Here is a 17,591-nt window from a genome sequence, read left to right as displayed (position 1 = left end):
TCAGCATCCCATACAGGGCCAGGTGCTTGGATGGAGTAAAAACCCTAGTGAAGAGGGTCCTTAGAGTCTCCAAGTTTTCTGTGCAGCTAAAAGAGTAGGGAAAAGGCTTCCTGGGCAGGGAGGACCATAGGGAGGTCAGTAATTTGCTGTGAGCTCTATGGCGGATCATGCTATGGGGTGAGAGTCCAGCTGCTTATCTGCTCACAAAAGGCTGCCACCAGAGTCATTCTGCAAGTTAGCTACCCAAGCTCAAGCCTGGGATGGGTGGGTAGAGGAGTGGGGGGATCCAAGGCTAGGCTTCCCCCAACTCAACCTAGGTCCAGATCCCAGGCTATAGCATAGAGAAATCCACATTCTCTGCCCCAGGAAGCAGAACCAAGCTCATACCTACCACCTCTATCTGGATAACCAAGACCCCTTCACTCAACCACAAATACCATTCTTCTTGCCTGGGACTGGGGAGTTACCCCCTCTCCTCACCCAGGACATTCTGTCTGGGCCCCTAGTGTGCTCCTGGCCCCAGACTAGCACCTCCCCCCACCCCCCAATATCCCTTGGCAGAGATATTCATTCTGCAGCCGAGGAAATTCAAGATCCATAGGCGGAGTTTTAGCTAGATCTGTGGGACCACAAATCCTGTGACCACCCTGCAGGAGGTCATGTGACTGGATTTCCTTAGCCTCTGGTTCTTTTGGTCCCCAGGACCAACCCTCATCTCCAGACAGAGACACATTGCGGCTCTTGGTACCCATACCATCAGTGAAGGAAGGTTCTGGAGGAAGCTGTGTGATTTAGAAGACCAGCTGCTGACAACAACAGGACCCTCCCCAATCCCAGGGGGTAGGACCCTTCCCACTTCAATTCCAGGAGGCATTGTGAGTTCCATCTTCAAGATCCCACCAAGTCTGGAAGGTCATGTGATCCAATTCAGTCCAGGGGCCCAAGCCCTAACCACTGCTCCCAGCCCTCCCTTTTCAGTCCAGGACAGGTCATCTGCCTACCTATGTCCCCAGTCAGGTTGATCAGACCCCAGGCCCAACACACAGACCACATTCAAGACCCTTGGCTAAGCATGAGGAGAGGGGGAGAGGAAGGAAGCTCAGGGAGTCTTTCTGGCTTCTGGAAATCTCTGAATTTTTTTTCAGTCCCAGTTGGGTTGGGCAGTGTCCCCTCAGGGCCTCAGTGTGGGGGTAATGATGAATAATAGCCAATGAGGGGCACCAGTGAGGGTCCTCGCGTGAAAAGGGAAGCCTGGGTTTGGGACTGAAGTCATTGCAATGACCATACAAATATGGCTCCCTAGGCCTGGATGCCTCCATTTTGGCTTGGATCATGCAAGGTGGGCCTTGGCCCACTGACATCATCAGTTTTTGTTCTGAGGTTCCAAAAGACTGGACCCCCTCCCAGCTCAGGATATGCCGATTCCAGACCTGTGGTCCTCTCTTCTTGTCTCCAGATACCTGGATATCTGAGACCACTGACCAATATTGAAGGTCAACTGGGAAGGCCCAGCCCCTCCCCTGGAGCCAGGCCCTACCTTGGGCCAGGCCTGAGCTTAGTCAGGCCCTACCCCTCAGGGACTGATGGCCTGCTACCCAGTTTTTTCCATACTGACAATTTTGTCTTGGACAAAAGGGCCAAAAGACCCTTCAGGTCAGGGGCGAGGGCCCCGAACCCAGCACCAAAGGGCTGGGCCTGCTGACCACACAGACTGGGCCCTAGCTCCGGAGGAAAATGCTGGGGGGGGGGGTGGGGGGAAGGAGGGTTGTCCGAAGAAAAGGGCGACATCGCAGAAGCTGCGAATATTCAAATGGGCTGGTCCCCGGTCTGCCGCGCTCCGGGCCCCTCGGAGCCCGGGCCCCCGCTCTAAGTTGGGGTGCGCGGGAAGGCCTTGGGGGTGCTCCGGGCCGCGGCCGCGGGGTTCCCCCAAAATGGCTCCAAGATGCGGGGCCTGAACAGTCGCGCGGGCTCCATCCCCGCCCGTCGCCATCGGTGCAAACTTCGCCACCCCGGTCGTGACAACTGTCGGCTCAACGGCGGGGACGAAATACTGGGGTCCTGGGGTCCCAGGGGGGCGAGTGCGCAATGGCCTCGGGGACCTGCCCGTGATGACGCCCCTGCAGCAGCCGCCCCGAGCCCCGTGCGCTGCCCAGCTGCGCACCCCGAATTGTCACCCGCGTCCACCCTGCGCCTATCTGGCCCCGCCGAACCCCCAGCCCGCCCTCCCCCTCACCCCCAGCCCACCCGCGGCACTCACCTGAGTTTCTCCATGTCTGCGGCAGAGGCCTGCGGAGAGCAAAGGAGAGGGTCAGCGCGCGGCAGGGCAGCCCCGCTCGCGCCCCAGCCCGTACCCCCGTGCCTCAGTGGGCGCGCCGGGCCACAGCCGTGTAACAGGTGAGCCTGCCCGGGCCGCCACCGAGTTACGCCCCCCGGACCGAGCCGGGGACCGGTCGGGGACGCAAGGCGCAGCGGCCCGGGCGGCTAGCGGCCTCGCTGTCAAAGGGGCCCCTCCGTGTCCGTCGACTCTCGGGCGGCCACGGACCCCGCCGCTCCCCGGCCCTCCGTTAACCCCTGCTGCCCCGTTCCCCCCATCCGTCCCACCCGAGCCCCCCAGCGCAGGAGCGCTGAGTCGCTAGAGTGTTAGAACCGCGTACCCGGTCGGCGCTCACGCAGCCCGAGGGGAACGGCATCGAAGCAGGCACTCTCGTCTCCGCTCGGGACCCTTCTGTCTCTGATCCTGGGGTTCGGGGTCTGCCCCCCCTTCTGGGCCCGAGGGATTAACCCCGGCAAGCCCAGTTCTCCGGCGGGGTTCCGAGCCGCTGGCGCAGACCCGCCCGTGCGCGGTGTGAAGACCCTCTGGGCGGGACGGCACCTCCGCACCTCCGGGACCCACTAGCCCCTGTTAACCCTGCGGTTTTTGGCGAACCCCGGGGACGGCGAGCGGCCCGAGCGGGATCGTACTTCCTGCGCACAACGGGCTCTTCTGCGCTTGGCCGAGGCCGTCCCCGGGGCTGCCCCTGCCCTCCCGCTAAAGGCTGCGCTGGAGACTGAACCCTGGGACGACGCCACAGACCTGAGTAGACTGATGGCTGCCCATCCCGGACCCTCGCGCAGGGCGCCCGCGTCCGCGTCCGCCGGGAGCGCGCTCCGCTCGGTCCGGGCCCCACGCCGCCTCCCCCACCGCCCCGCCGAGCGAGGGCGCAGCCCGGCCTTAGAGCCTCGGCCAGACTCGGCAGCAACTTCCCGAGCGCCCGAGCAGGCCTCCCCCTGCGCACCCCCAGCCTCAGTTTCCTCTCCTGAAATCTGGAGGAGGGAAGGCGGGAGGAGCTCGGACAGGCGCTCTGCTGCACTCAAGCTCTGGCGGGCAGCAGAGGGGCTGGGTTAGGGAAAGGACCCCTGGGGCGCCCGGTGGGCTTCCGTTCCCGAACACTTTAATAAAAGTTTACAAAAAGCACAAGCCCAAACCCCCCTTCTACAAGTCCTCCTTCAGGATCAGAGTTCTATAGTTAAGAGTTTGGCGCATACCAGCACGACCCCCAACGCCCCTCTTCCCCAGGCCCACCTTTCCGAGTTCCCATCACAGTACTCATCTCCTTTACTGGGTCCCAGCATATAGCAGGCGTTCAATAAACACGGACATCGCATGCCTGGGTCCTATGGCACCGAAGTAAGGCTTATCCAGCCTTCCCCTGGCTGACTGCGAGTTACTACGCAGGAGCCCCGGATCTTCCCAGGACACCCAACACCCTGCAGTCTTGGCCTCCTGGAGCCAGCGCAGGGTGGGAGGAGCTGTCCACTCGCAGGGTCAGAGCCAGCCAGGATGAAACCAACCCCCCCCAATCCAAGAGCTCATCTACCCATCCATCCACCAATGGCTCCCCACTCATTCGGTGGCTGGCGGGGATTCTACCACCAGGGAGGAGCGCGAGGGAGGGCAGCAGGCTCTCCAGGGGCGAATCTGGAGGTACATCTCCACCCCAAGTCTGGGGTTCGTTTTAAGGAAAGACACCTGCCCTCAGCCCAGGGTGGTAGCTCATTCCAGCCACCAGGGCCCTAGATCTACAAGAAGCCGGGCCCTCAAGCTGACAGGGCTTGTTCGGGTCTGGACGCCATTCATAAGAGGCCTCTTCCACTCAAAGGCAGGGGCCATCCCTCTCTGTCTTCAGCCTCCTCAATCACTCAAGTCAATGACCTGCTGGGGCATTTGTCTGGAATTAATAAGAATGTATTAAAATTTAATTTTAAAAAGCTAGCATCAATTATTTACATTGACTATTTCAGCTCTTCTAGAAGTCCGGTCTGGGAACCCCCCACTTCCCAAGGGACTGGGAAAGAGGCAAGGGAGGTGGTGGGTAGCTTTGTGGCTAGGGTGGGGGCTGGGCGGGGCAGGAGACAATGGGAATGCAGCCCCTGCCCTTTCCTTAGCTGTTTCTGATTCTGGCTCCAAGCTTTGATCCTCCTCTGACCTCCAAGACCAGTGGGTCACCACAGGTCCTGACCTTTCTAGCCCACCTCCACAAGCAACACTGCATGTGGGGTAGCTACTGTGTTTAGTTCCAGCCAGATAGAAGTCCATGTCTTTGCCAGTGCTCTCTGGATGAGAGCAGCCTGATCTGCTGGAGAAGGGGCCGTGAAACCTGGAGTTTCAAGGAACTGGGGAACTGAGGCTGGCCCTCCTAGGCCTTGTGCAGTTCGAGACTTGTTCTTGCCTTCACTAATCTCAGACCTGGGGAGGTGTGGCCCAGGGGACCCTTGCTTTCCAGCATCTTCACCTGAGCATTTTTGAGGACACACCTCTCTCTCAGGCACTTGTCACCTCCTGCGGGACCCACTGGAGTGCCCTGAGCGCCCCCATCATAAGCCCTGAGCTCCAAGCAAGGTGGGCCATCTTCTTCCTGCCACCTGCGTCTTTATCCCCTGTAAAATCCTCTTGAGACAAGTACCAAATGCCAGAGGCCCAGAGGCTTGTCTTGACTTGGCACTGTCTCTGTGTCATTTCGGCATGATGACTTGCATACCCCATGTACTCCCTTGAGGAGGTAGGTGGCTGTGCCTTGTTGAGGATTGGAACACTGGGTCCTGCCTAGCAGAGACCCCATCCTACTGCATACAGGCCACACAGTTTTCTGTCTCAGGATCTTTGTATTTTGAGGATGCTATGCTCAGACTACCGCCCAGTGAATGCCTTCTCCAGCTACCCCGGTAGCACAGAACCCTCCACACTGGTTACTATGTCACTATGGCCAGAGCAAGGTGGCATTCCAATGCACAGGTAAGGGACAGTCTTTGTGAACGAAGGTGCTTTAAATCCAGTCCTGTTGTCAGAGCCCTGGTCCTCCCTGAAGCCTGCTACTGCCAGCTGGAGGCCTGGGCCCCTAGGTACCCAGCAAATAGCTCTGTCCATTGAAGAGATGGGGATGTCTTCACACTACCTGCTCCACACACATCTGAGGTGCATACTAAAAACACTTCAAAGAGCAAGTCAGATGGGGGAAGGACCTGCATTAAGCCTGGGCTCTGGACTTACTGAGACCTGAGCTCATCCTTACTTCTCTTTCCTTAGCTATGACTCTTTCACTTCCATCCTAACAGGAACTGAGGAAACAGCCTAAACACGTGACTGCAGTGGAAGAAATCCCCTGAGTAGCTGTGTGACCTCGGGCAAGGCTCTCTCCCTGTCTGAGCCTCAGTGTTTCATCTAGTAAGGAAGGATGGGACACCCTCTGGGGATGCTTCTGCGACAGGTGGGCCTGTGGAAGTGGCTGTCCTGAGGACTAGGCTGCAAAGGGTGTCTGCTCCAAAGAGTCAGCCTTTACATGGCTATTTGGGGGAAGACTTCTCCCAAGGGACCTTACTTTGCTTCTGGCATATCTGCATTCATTCAACAAACACAGGTTGGGCGCTGAGATCCCGTATTGAGGAAGGGTAGTGTCTACTCCAGCTGGGAACACTCAGTACCCCAGGAGTCTAGCAGAAGCTCCGGCACCAGGTCAGGAGGGGACAAGGTAGAGGCAGAAAGGCTGTTGGACACAGACAGGCTAGCGAGTGACGAGAGGAGATTGGGACTCTGCTCTAGAGGGTCTGAAGTTGCCTGCCCACTCAGCAGAGGCAGTGATGGAGACAAAGACATCTGGAATTGGGGAACAGGGTCAGGAAATGTAGATGTGGGAGAGGCCAGAGCAGAGGTGTCACTTAAGATCCCCATACTGGTCAGTGTAGCCAACAGAGATCACCGGAGCCAGGATGGTACCTGCAGGCTCCATGGGGAGTCTCTAGGAGGAGGGAGAGGTCATCTTTCTGTCATGGCTGGGTCATAGAAGAGTTAAGGAAAGGATCTAGCATCCCTAGGCAATCCTCAGGGCTTTGTCTGTGCTGTGGTATCCCCATGGCAACTTCAGCTAATGGGGGCAAGGAGGATGCCCATCTAAGGCTTCCCAGAAAGTTAGCCTGGCTTGGTGCTGTCCAAGAAGGCAGCAAGCCATCCTTTGGTACAGTAGACCCTGCCTCCTTGGGCTTTTTTGGGCTCTGTGAGGGCTCACAGGGATCCCCCTCCAACCCCAGTACATTCATCTCCCAGGCCTGCGCCTGCAAACTGGCCTCCCAGGCTAAATCTGGCCTGCTAGCATGTTGTATTTGGCCTGTTTGAGTTTTCTTTCTTTCGTTATCTCTCTTTCTCTCTCTCTTTTTAAATGTTTGAGCCAACATTTAAAAATTGGAAGAGTTTACATTTTAAAATCCATATTTTTGGCTTCTACTGAAAAATTTGGAAGATCTAGCAACTCCGTCCCACATTCCCACATGGTAGGAGACAGGGAGCATGAAGCAGCTGCCCTGCGGGGGTTCCTGGGGCTCCGTGAGGGAGGCACTTTCCAAACCCAGAGGTGACCACTTGCTCAAGGTCACTCAACACCACCCAGCACATTGTCACAACTCTACCGTATCACACCATTGGCTTGATGCCTCTTGATTTCTTTTAGACACTTTGATTCTCAGAAAACAACAACAACCAAAGGTTGGCTTTTAAGTCACTTGCAGAGGGGTATGAGGGAGCCTCAGTCCCGAGTCTGTAGCAGTTGAAGTTTCCCGAGACCTTCCACACTGACTTCTCACTCATCTAGCCACGCCAGACAGCCAGACAGGACAGAGGCAGGATTCCAACCCGACACCACGTGTTTCGGCAGCTACTCCTTTCCCAGAGGAGCTGCTGAAGGCCAGGCACGAGGCTGGTTCCACCCCACTGTGAACCCCTGGCCCAACAAGTCCCCAAGACTTTTGACTTCAAGGCACCCCTCCAAGGTTCTAACCAGAGCCTTGGGACAGAGCTTTCCAGAAGCCTGGGTTTCAGCAACTCCTCTGGGGCCATGGTCTTCATAAAGAGAGGGGTGAGGGAGAGAGAGGGGGGGGGAGAGAGAGATGTAACATATACAGAGCCCAAAGCTGCAGACAGTCCAGGTCCCAGACGATTAGTAGTGCCTCATTGGGGAGGTGGGGACAGCAGGAAGAGTCATGTACTGCTGGGAAAACGGAGGCCCATGGAGGCAGGAAGACCCATCCAGTCACACAGCAGGTAGCTGGCTCTGGGGGACTCTGGCGGAGGCTTTGGGGAAGCAGAACTCCATGTCCCCCTCCTAGGGATGGCCCTGGAGGTGGCCATGAGGGAAGACTGAAAGTTCACTGTAGCTGGGTTCTGCAGTGTCCTTCCCTGAATACTGAGGGATACAGAACAAGACAGTCAGGAGCTTAGAGCAGGATGAGCCAATAGGAACGTGAACCTCTCTAGACCACTAACTATCCTGGTAGCTATAGTGCTTTGCTAATTGAGTCGGCCGAGACAGAATCACAACTACAGAATGAGCGCTGTCCCCGGTACACAGGGTATCTTTAGCAGCCTAGAGCCTGTGGTGAACTGGGAAGGCTCTGCTGACCCAGCAATGATTTTAATATTGTTACTAGCATTGTTTACTCAGAGCCCAGACCCCACCCAGTTTGGTGCTCTGAAGCCAGAACATTCACTCTCTTAGTGACTCATGCTTTGGGTGCTTACAGCCTGACACAATCATATAATACAGTATGATGAGGGGGTCAGACAGGACCTGTGGGGAACAGACTCATGCTCGTGGTGGGGGTGGGGTAGGATGAGGACTCACCCGGTACATGCTGGGGGAACCAGCTGGATCTCCCTGCTTGCTGCTGCCCATGCCAAGGTCTCTGGTGCCTTTGGCCTCCAAGGAATGCGGGGGGCTCTGAGCCAGGTCCTTTTCCTCTGAGGCTTTGGCCTTGGGTTCCTGGGCTGGTACCACGCTGTGCTCACCTGGGAAGGGCTCCTGGCTGTGGCCTTGAGGGCCCCTGAAGCCCTCCAGGGTCACTGGATCCAGCACACGCACAGTGACCTCATCCAGGAACTTGGAGAAAGGGAGCCTGGCCTCCCGCCGACGGCTCAAGCGGGCAAGGGATCCCCCAGCAACCTTGCAGCCTGAGCTAGGGGGTTCTTCCGGGGAAGGAGAGCCAGGAGACCTCAATGCCCTGGCCTGGCAGAGGCCTGCTGTCCAAGTGGGGTGGGAAACAACGCTCTCTAGGCCTGTGTCGGGGCTCTGCTTGTGGCCATGTATCTCACTCATGTGGGCTTCTGCCCTGGATGGCAGGAGGGAGCTGGAATCTACCCACTCAGGGCTAGCAGGACCAGGGCTTTGGGCCTGGGAGCTGACCCCTGTAAGCATCCTTCTCAGGCCGTCCAGCGTCACACTTTCCTTCATCTGTTTCCACAGGCTGGGCACTCATGCCCTCCAGGGCAAAGCTACGAAAACCAGCCAATGCCCTGCTACCCATCGACCCAGTGCCAGCATGTGGTGGTCCCACCCCCAAAATTGACTGTCACTAAATGTAAGCTTTGGGGCTGGATGCCAGAGAGAGAAGGTCATGTCCTCATCTCTCCCTGGTGGGCAGACAGGGACTGCCATGGTTGGAGCTAGGTACAGGGGACAAAAGGACAGACAACAGTCACAGCCACCACTCAGTACAGGCACAGGGAAGGCATAACTGCAACAACGGGACCAGATTACAATCTGGTGCCCATCGTACCTCCATTCTTCCTGATCAAGAGCCGGCATTCAGGGCCAGGAGATGACTCGGGGGTAAAGTGCAAACATCAGGACTTGCGTTCAGATCCTAAGCACTCAAACGAAAGTGGGGGATGACAGTGCATATCTTGTTACTTCAGCACTGCATGGGTGGAGGCAGGATGCCCTGGAGCTCTCTGGCTAGCCACCTTAGCTGAATTGGTGAGCTCCAGGTCTAGTGAAGAGAGTCTGTCTCAGAAAATAAGATCGAGTGCAATAGAGGAAGAGAACTAGCATCACCTCTGGTATTCACATGTACACACACACACACACACACACACACACACACACACTCCCCAAAAGAACCTGCATTTTCATCTAAGATGTAAGATAGCCAACTAAAATTCCACACTTGCCAGGCTCCCTTGCAGCCAGGGAGATATATGCTGGATGTATTAGTTAGGGAGCACTTTAACACACACCAGGCGGCTTTCCTGTGTCCTTCAGGCTCCAGCTCTAATACCCTCTTGCATCATGCTCTGGAGCTGGAGCTGTGGCAGTCACATTGCACCATGAAGCATACTTGTGGCAAAGGCCATATGCAAAGGCAAGAGGAACACAAAGACAAAGCAAAACTGGATCCTTGCTGACTACTGCATCATCACAGTAGCCCCATGCCTCTCGCCTGTGATGTCACTGTAGCTTGAGAAAGACAACCCTGTACTGCTTAAGTCACACTTACTTCTAGTCTTGACTGCTAGCAGCTACATACAATTGAGATACACAGGGATGAGGTGGGAGGTGGTGGCTGCCAAGTCTGGAGCAGGGACCTGTAGTACTGGCCCAGGTGCAGTGACGGGGGTGGGGGGAGGGAGGAAAGCTGTGTACCGGTGCCACCTTCAGCTTCAAAGGAAACTAAAGCTTGTGGCAGGTCCAGGCCCTCAGCCAGCTGGCAGCCTCCACTACTACCTTGGCACTGCCTGCCCACACTGTGCACCTGGAAGCCTGCTGAGATGCTGCAGGGCAAGCCCCCAGGGTCCCAGATTTCTGGGTGCTGCTAGTACCTCTTTGAAGCCCATAATACTCAGCCAAATGGCTGCAGGGATCAGCTGTCCAATGCGGGCAAACTACACCAGCTCTGCTCCACCCTGACCACCTCCCCTCCATCTCCATCATCGCTTCTCAGGACCCAGGTGACACCAAGTCTCCCTCCCACCCCTGTGGTCACCAGTCTCTTACATGTGGCAGCACCAGCTTTGTAAATCTCCAGTCTAGGTGACTTGACAATGTCACGTGTCTACACAGCTTGCAGAATTCTGAAGACCCAGAGCTGCCCCTCCATTGTACCCAGCTGGTAGATGGATGGATGGATGGGTAGGTGATAGAGTAATGGATGAATAGGTGAATGAATGAATGAATGGATGGATGGATGGGTAGGTGGATAGAGTAATGGATGAATAAGTGAATGAATGGGTGGATGCGAGAGTAGATGGGTGGATGGATGGGTAGGTGAATGGGTGTGTAAGGGAGTGAGTGGATGGATGGATGGATGGATGGATGGGTAGGTGGATAGAGTAATGGATGAATAGGTGAATGAATGAATGAATAGGTGGGAGGGTAGATGGGTGGATGGGTGGGTGTGTAGGTGGATGGGTGTGTAAGGGAGTGAGTGGATGGATGGATGGACATGTGGATAGATAGAGAAATGGATGAATAGGTGAATGAATGGATGGGTGGATGGGAGGGTAGATGGGTGGATGGATGGGTAGGTGAATGGGTGTGTAAGGGAGTGGATGGATGGATGGATGGGTAGATGGATGGATGCATGGATGGGTTAGTGGATTGGTAGAAGATAGACGGATGGATGGATGGATGGGTAGGTGGATAGAGTAATGGATGAATAGGTGAATGAATGAATGAATGGGTGTATGGGAGAGTAGATGGGTGGATGGATGGGTAGGTGGATGGGTGTGTAAGGGAGTGAGTGGATGGGTAGGTGGATAGAGTAATGGATGAATAGGTGAATGAATGAATGAATGAATGGGTGGATGGGAGGGTATATGGGTGGATGGATGGGTAGGTGGATAGAGTAATGGATGAATAGGTGAATGAATGAATGAATGAATGAATGGGTGGATGGGAGGGTAGATGGGTGGATGGATGGGTAGGTGGATGGGTGTGTAAGGGAGTGAGTGGATGGATGGGTAGATGGATAGAGTAATGGATGAATAGGTGAATGAATGAATGAATGAATGGGTGGATGGGAGGGTAGATGGGTGGATGGATGGGTAGGTGGATAGGTGTGTAAGGGGGTGGATGGATGAGTGGGTATGTGGATAGATAGAGTAATGGACAAATAGGTGAATGAATGAATGAATGGGTGGATGGATGGGTGGATGGATGGGTGGATGGATGGGTGTGTCAGGGAGTTAGTGGATGGATGGACATGTGGATAGATAGAGAAATGGATGAATAGGTGAATGAATGAATGAATGAATGAATGAATAGATGGATGGGTGTGTAAGGGAGTGAGTGGGTGGATGGGTGATCTGTAGGTGGAGATGGAACAGTATATGGAAAGATGGATGGGTATGTGGGGAGTGTGAGGACTGACGAATGGATGGATGCAGGAATGGGCGAACGGATAGATGAATACATGGAGGTGTGTGTAGGGGAACGGATGAATGGATATGTCAAGGGGTGGGTGGGTAGAGTGAAAGACCTACAGGTTCAGATGCTGGCTCACAAGTATCTCAAACTGATGGAAACCTACTGTGGGCTGGAATTTGGATGAAGACACCAGGAGGAATCTCCAGTCCCTGGAAGAACCAGTGTCCCCGTCACAACCCACAACAGCTTCCCCCGTATTCCCAACATCCCATTATCCCCTACCCCATCACCTGCTAGAACAATGGTCCATCAGACCTTAGGGTGCTACCGCATGTAACTGCACCCAGGCTGGCAGGGTAGACAGGGCAATAGGGAGTGTGGTGGGCAGGGGTCCCAGTAGGACTTGGAGCTCGCTGGCAGGGCTCACATTATCTGTGGTATTAGTATGCATGGTCCCTGGAGGGCCCGAGGGCCCTGGCCAGCAGGTCCTTTGAGCCTATTCCTGAGTTCCAATCACATCCTGAGGATGATACTGGCCATCACAACTGGCAGTCTGGGCCTGCCGGCCTCTTGGTAGTCTGAGTTACTATCTCTGAAGGGGTTTCCTGCTTCTGACCTGCAAACACTGCCTGAGCTCATCACGGCACCACGATCACGGCACCACGATCCCACTGGTGGTTTGCATGGCAGGTCTAGTCTCCCCTGTGGTGACATAGGGCACTTGGTCTTTCAGGTGAAGATGTCAAAGACCCCGGAGACAGCAAGAAGAGGTAGACATTGCCTGCTGCTCCAGGAGACCCACCTACAGGCAGGTGGTAAGCCCTGGAAATCCAAGTCATCTTGTTCTCGTAATTCTCCAAGCTACGGAAGCCACTCTGTATCTAGAGGGAGAAGCGAGGTGAGCAGGGTTACTGGGAAGACACACGGCCCACCATAGGCCACGTATGGAGCAAATGGGAGAGAGACCACAGCCTCACACGCCTCGCCATAGACCATGTATGAACCAAGCACCACAGAGACCCCGGCCTCTTTCTCACATTCTCCTCCAAGCGCCAAATTTGTACCATGCTCCCCTTCACAGAGAGAAATCTGAAAAGTCCCCTGGGACACAGCTTCCTATGGATAACCCAAGATTCCTTCAGGGCAGCCACAGCTCTTGGGTATCTGAGTCCCTGGCAGTTCATATCTGCTCGGTGGTTTGTGTCCACCCAGAGTTTCCCCTCATTCCCCAGAAAGGAGGTAAGCTCAGGCCCCAGACCTTCCACACACCCCCACCCCCCAATCCAGGAGAGAAGTCCCTGTGCGGCTGTCAGGCTGGTTGCTCATCTTTGGATGGGACATCATGGCTGCCATGTGGTTTCCTAAATTCATTCACAGATGGGCACATTCCTTGGTGCTATGAGCACAGTGGCTGCCGATCTGGGCTTCTCCCCACCCTGAAACCCACAAGGAGGAGTCACCATGAGGGTGTGATCCTCCTTCAGGTCTGCTCAGTTGTCTTTCTCTGGAGCAGAGGGACCAAGAGACATATGAACGGCCATCAATGGCCAGAGGTCATGGCCTGATGCTCCACCTTCTCATTATACCAACTGCCTTCTGCCCACAGGTCCTGTAACTCTGCACCCGCCATCCGCTGACAGGCACTTATCCATCCATTACTCGCAGTCTCACTCCTGAATCCACTGTCTACCCGCTCAACCGTGCACCATTCCCGACTTGTCTTCATGGGTTGATATGTGCACATCTCTGCACAGACCTGGGGCCACATCTTATCCACCATCACTGCTCTTCTTGATCCTGACCACCAGGCTCAACTAGTGAGACATAGAAACACCTTCTTATCCTCTGCTACACTGGCCAGGGTCCACACCTCTCATTAGACCGTGAACTCCTGAAGGTCAGTTTACCTAAGTGTGTCCGAGGAAACTACGCAAGGTGAACAGAGAATGTCCCAACTCATTCACCCGTCCATCTTTCCACATTCCCATGACTGCCCCAGCAGCTGTGGCCACTAGTCATCTGCTGGGGCCTGCTCTGGACCACTCTCCAGGCTGTGTCAGGTGCATGGCCTCTGCTGGTCTCCATCGAGGTCTGGGGCCTTGCCTGACATCACACAGCAAATCACTGGCAGAACAGAGACTGGGACCCAGAGCTTCAGACCGAGTCCAGAGTCCTCCATCAGTCTCATGACCACCTCCGAGGCAGGGTGGGAGTAGAGAAGGGACCCTGGGGGCAACTATGGACCAACACAGCAAGCTTAGGTGCTCTGAACATCAGACCTGTGCTGGAAGGACCCTGGCCTATGGCAGCCACATTTCGTCAAGATGCTTTTCTCAGGCTTTCTGACTCCTCCCTGCAAGCCCTGTTCTTCTACCCCAATGCAAACTTTACCTCCTCCAACTTAGCCTGTGAGCTCTGGGGAAATCTTGTAGACTGTCTCCAAGCCATGGATTGATGGAATGCTGTCACTTCCTATCGGCTAGTTCATCCACTTATCCATCCATTCATTCTTCGAGGTGCTGCTGTAGGGAGGGTGCTGGTGACACTACCCTATACACGCTTGGTATTCTATAAATGGAAGCCGCTGCAGGCCAACCGGGTGCCCCAGTCCTTTGAGAGAGAGTAACGGGAAAGTTCCTGTCCAGACTGCTTCAGACTGAGTTATGCTCTTGGGTCCCTGAGGGTTCCCCACTCAACTTCTAACCTATGGGAAGCTGCTACAGGCCATGGCCCCAAGCAGCTCTGCTTCCCCACAGGGTCCAACAGCTCCAGGTTTCGTCACAGGAATGTACACACGTGAGACAGTAACTCGGGAGGGTCCTCGGTACCGTGCAGCAGCCCCTCGCCCGGCGCCTGCATCTGCCACTGCTCACTTTTCAGAGCCGCCTTGATTATAGTGAGATGCGAGGAAATTAAGGGTTTGCAGGAGGCTGCCAGGTCTTGCTGCTGCCTCCCTGTCCTCCTTGTCACAGATGCCAGGCAGTGCCGCCCCCAACGGCCACTTGCCCTAGTGGGCTGTCCAGACACACCCCAGTGGTTAAGGGGCTTCCTCCTAGAGACCTTCTCATAGCCGGGACTTGCTCCTGGCCAGTGGAGGAACTGAGGTCCAAAGAACTGAAGAGACCATCCCATGGTCTCCAGGGTCCCGGGGTATTGGGACCTCGGGATAAGGCAGTCCATGAACACGATGCCCCCATCTGCACCCAAGGCTCTAGGTCAGGGACTGCACTGGTGGGTCACCCCTGGCCACCAGGGCTGGCTGCACACTTGCATGTCTCACTTTTCCTGCAGTCAGCCCTTGCTCCAGGGGACCTTCCCGGCTCCCATCCTGCTCACTCAGGAAATTCTGGGATGTCGCCTACACAGCTCCTGCCCCAAAGGAACCTCGCTATGATGGGGTGGGCACATACGAAGAAGGAAACACCTCTAAACCGGGCAGGAAGCAGAAATGCTAGGGGCAGAGATTCCCAGCCAACGTGCTGAGGCTCTGTGAACTGGTCAGAGTCTGCGGGGCGGCCCTGGCCGAGGCCCTGCCTCCCCAGCCTCAGTTTCCTCCCCTGTCAGTAGAAGGGCTGCTGGCGGCCTACTAAGGCGGCCTGAGAGGAGGGTGCCCGAGACTTGCGCGTGCCCATTTGCGGCCCACGCTCGGGAACCAGCCCCTGTCCAGTCTCCTTCCGGCTCTGCGGCCTCTCTGCGGCGGCCCCCCCTCCTCGAGCGGGGTGGGCTCAGCCGGGCTCCCCGCATCCGCCTTCCGCACGTCCTCAGGCCGCACGCGCACAGCAGCCGCGGAGGCCCAGCCGCCCCGCCCCGCGCGAGGGCCCCGGGCCCCGGCGCCACCCAGGGCCGCGGCGGGCGCGCGCAGGGACCTCCCCGGCGTGGTGCCCGGCGCCCCGCCCAGCCCCGCGCCCTGCCCGCTCGGCTCCCGGGTACTCACCGCCCGGCGAAGCCGGCCCGGCCGCCGGCTGCCCGTCCACATGGCCCCGGCTCTGCGCGCCCGAGCCCGCGGCCGGGGCTCCCCAGCGCCCCGCTTCCCGCAGGGAGCGCCCGCCCCCCGCCCCCGGCCCGGCTCCCCGCCAGCCCCGGCCCCGCGCAGCCGCGGCTGCTCCGGCGCTTCTCCGCGCCGCGCCCGGCCTGGGCGCACGTGGTGGGCGCGGGGCGCACAGGCGGCGCACGGGGTGAATGAGTCCCGCGCGCATGAATGGCGGCGGGCATGAATGAAGGAGTGCGGGGCACAACGCCTTGGGTCCCAGGCAGTGCCTGGGTTGACATTCAGGGGGGCTTCAACATTTTGTAGGCACCTGCTGTATACCAGCTAGCCCCTCTCAGGTCCCCGGGGACTAACTTTGCATCAAGAGACAGGTGCCTGCCTTCAGGGAACTCGGAGTTTACAGTTTACAGTCGAGAAAAGTAGCTTCCAAGGGTGTGACCTGCTTTCCAGGCTTCTGCCAGTGCCTGGCCCCCATCCCAGTCAAGGACTCCTTAAACTGCTACAGCCTTCCGCCCCTTTCCTAGCCTGACCTGTAAATCTGTTTTTGTTTATTTTTGGGTGGGGTGAGGGCATCTTCCTTCTTTGCAAGAAGTAATCAGAAAGGGAGAGTGACTTTAGGAGGACCACTGTGACTGGAATGGAGCATTTCTCTCCTTTTCCCCAGTAGCATTCAGGACTTGCCCGATCCTGGCCCTGGGTGAGACACTCTGGCATAGAGGGTCTGATGTCCCCAACTAGACTGGAGCATATGTGGAAGTCAGCATAAGTCCTGAGAACTCCAGGGTCTCTCTGGGACATGTCTCATATGCCAGCAGCAGCCAGCATATGAACGCATGGGACCAGGAAGGATCTAGGGTGAGACAGACAGCAGGGCCTGCCTTTGGCCTCCCTCAGGGCCTGCTGGCTCAATGGTTCATGCTTGCTAATAGTTTCCAAACACAAGGCAGATAAGAGGGTATTGCCAGCGAGTATGGCATGTATGTTGATTTTGTACTGTGGTAAAATATGCATGTAAGAGTTACCATTTTAATCACCCTTAAATGTACAATCCAGGGGCAGCTGTCACGGGGCTGTCACCACCATCCACCTCTCGGTCTTGTGTGCTGTGTACGTTGTGGCTTCTTCTTTTCTCCTTTAATTAGGGGAGTAGCTGGTGCATTCAGGCACAGTGACAGTGCAGAGAGAAGGTGCTGATGGCAAAGAGAGAGAGAAGGCAATGCAACCGAGTCTCGAGGAGGGGCCGGCAGCTGAGGAGGCTGAAGCTAAGCACTACCCCCCTCCATAGGTACCAGGGACATTCTTGGGTAACAGGTGCAGAAGGGAGGTGCAAGTGAGCCTCAGGAGGCCCTTCTTGACTCTCGAGGCATGAGCCACAGTTGGGACAGGAACAAGAAGGCAGCTACAGTTCCTGGTGGCCAGCTCAGGCTAACCCCTGACTCTAGTGATATGTCCTTTGCTCTGGGGACCTGGGTTGCCCCATCCTGAGTAGAGAGGTATGGACCACTCCCAATCTTTGAGGTTCTGACCTCACTAAAGTCTCTAACAGAGGTAGAAGGGCCCAGCCAGCCCTAAGGTCCTACTCCCCCGCCCCCCTATACACACTCCCAAAGTCCTGAAGGGAAAAACACAGAATGCAGATGCAGTCCATGGAACAGGGCTCTGTCTGCATTTTCTGCCCTCTGCTGTAGCCTTTCCCTAGAGATGGGTCCTGCTCAGATGAAGCCAGAACGTTCTCCTCCGCCCTGCCTCCTCCGCTGCCAACGCACAGATGGCTGGGGAGGAGGGGGAGGAGCTGGTGGCTCCTGTCTGCCATACCCAGAAAGCCTGCAGACTCAGGCCAGGCTTGCCTTCAACTAGCCCTTGCTTCAACTAGCCCGGCTCCCCAGTTGTTCCCACAGTCTTATTCCACCCCTCCTCCCGCAGGCCCCCCTCCCTTT

General features: G+C 56.4%; 1 protein-coding gene across 9 annotated transcripts in view; it reads right to left on the bottom strand.

The window, feature by feature from the left end:
- Positions 1–15,744, bottom strand: part of Begain (brain enriched guanylate kinase associated) — a 33,874-nt gene extending 18,130 nt beyond the window's left edge. For 2 of the 9 annotated variants that reach the window (XM_075947789.1, XM_075947793.1), the window contains exons 1-2: positions 15,601–15,744; positions 2,258–2,286 (exon numbers count right to left, since the gene is read on the bottom strand). In XM_075947789.1, the coding sequence (XP_075803904.1) occupies positions 2,258–2,286; positions 15,601–15,642 (71 nt within the window). In that variant the 5' untranslated portion in view covers positions 15,643–15,744. Of the gene's footprint in view, positions 1–2,257; positions 2,287–2,654; positions 3,165–3,562; positions 3,890–15,600 lie in introns of those variants that run through there. The other 7 variants (XM_075947796.1, XM_075947792.1, XM_075947791.1 and 4 more) reach the window with 7 other exon arrangements.
- Positions 15,745–17,591: the final 1,847 nt, after the last annotated feature.

Source organism: Microtus pennsylvanicus, chromosome 14, assembly GCF_037038515.1.
Source record: "Microtus pennsylvanicus isolate mMicPen1 chromosome 14, mMicPen1.hap1, whole genome shotgun sequence".
NCBI classification, from domain to species: Eukaryota; Metazoa; Chordata; class Mammalia; order Rodentia; family Cricetidae; genus Microtus; species Microtus pennsylvanicus.
Note: the sequence above shows the minus strand (reverse complement) of the source record. Positions and strands in the feature narration are given on the sequence as shown.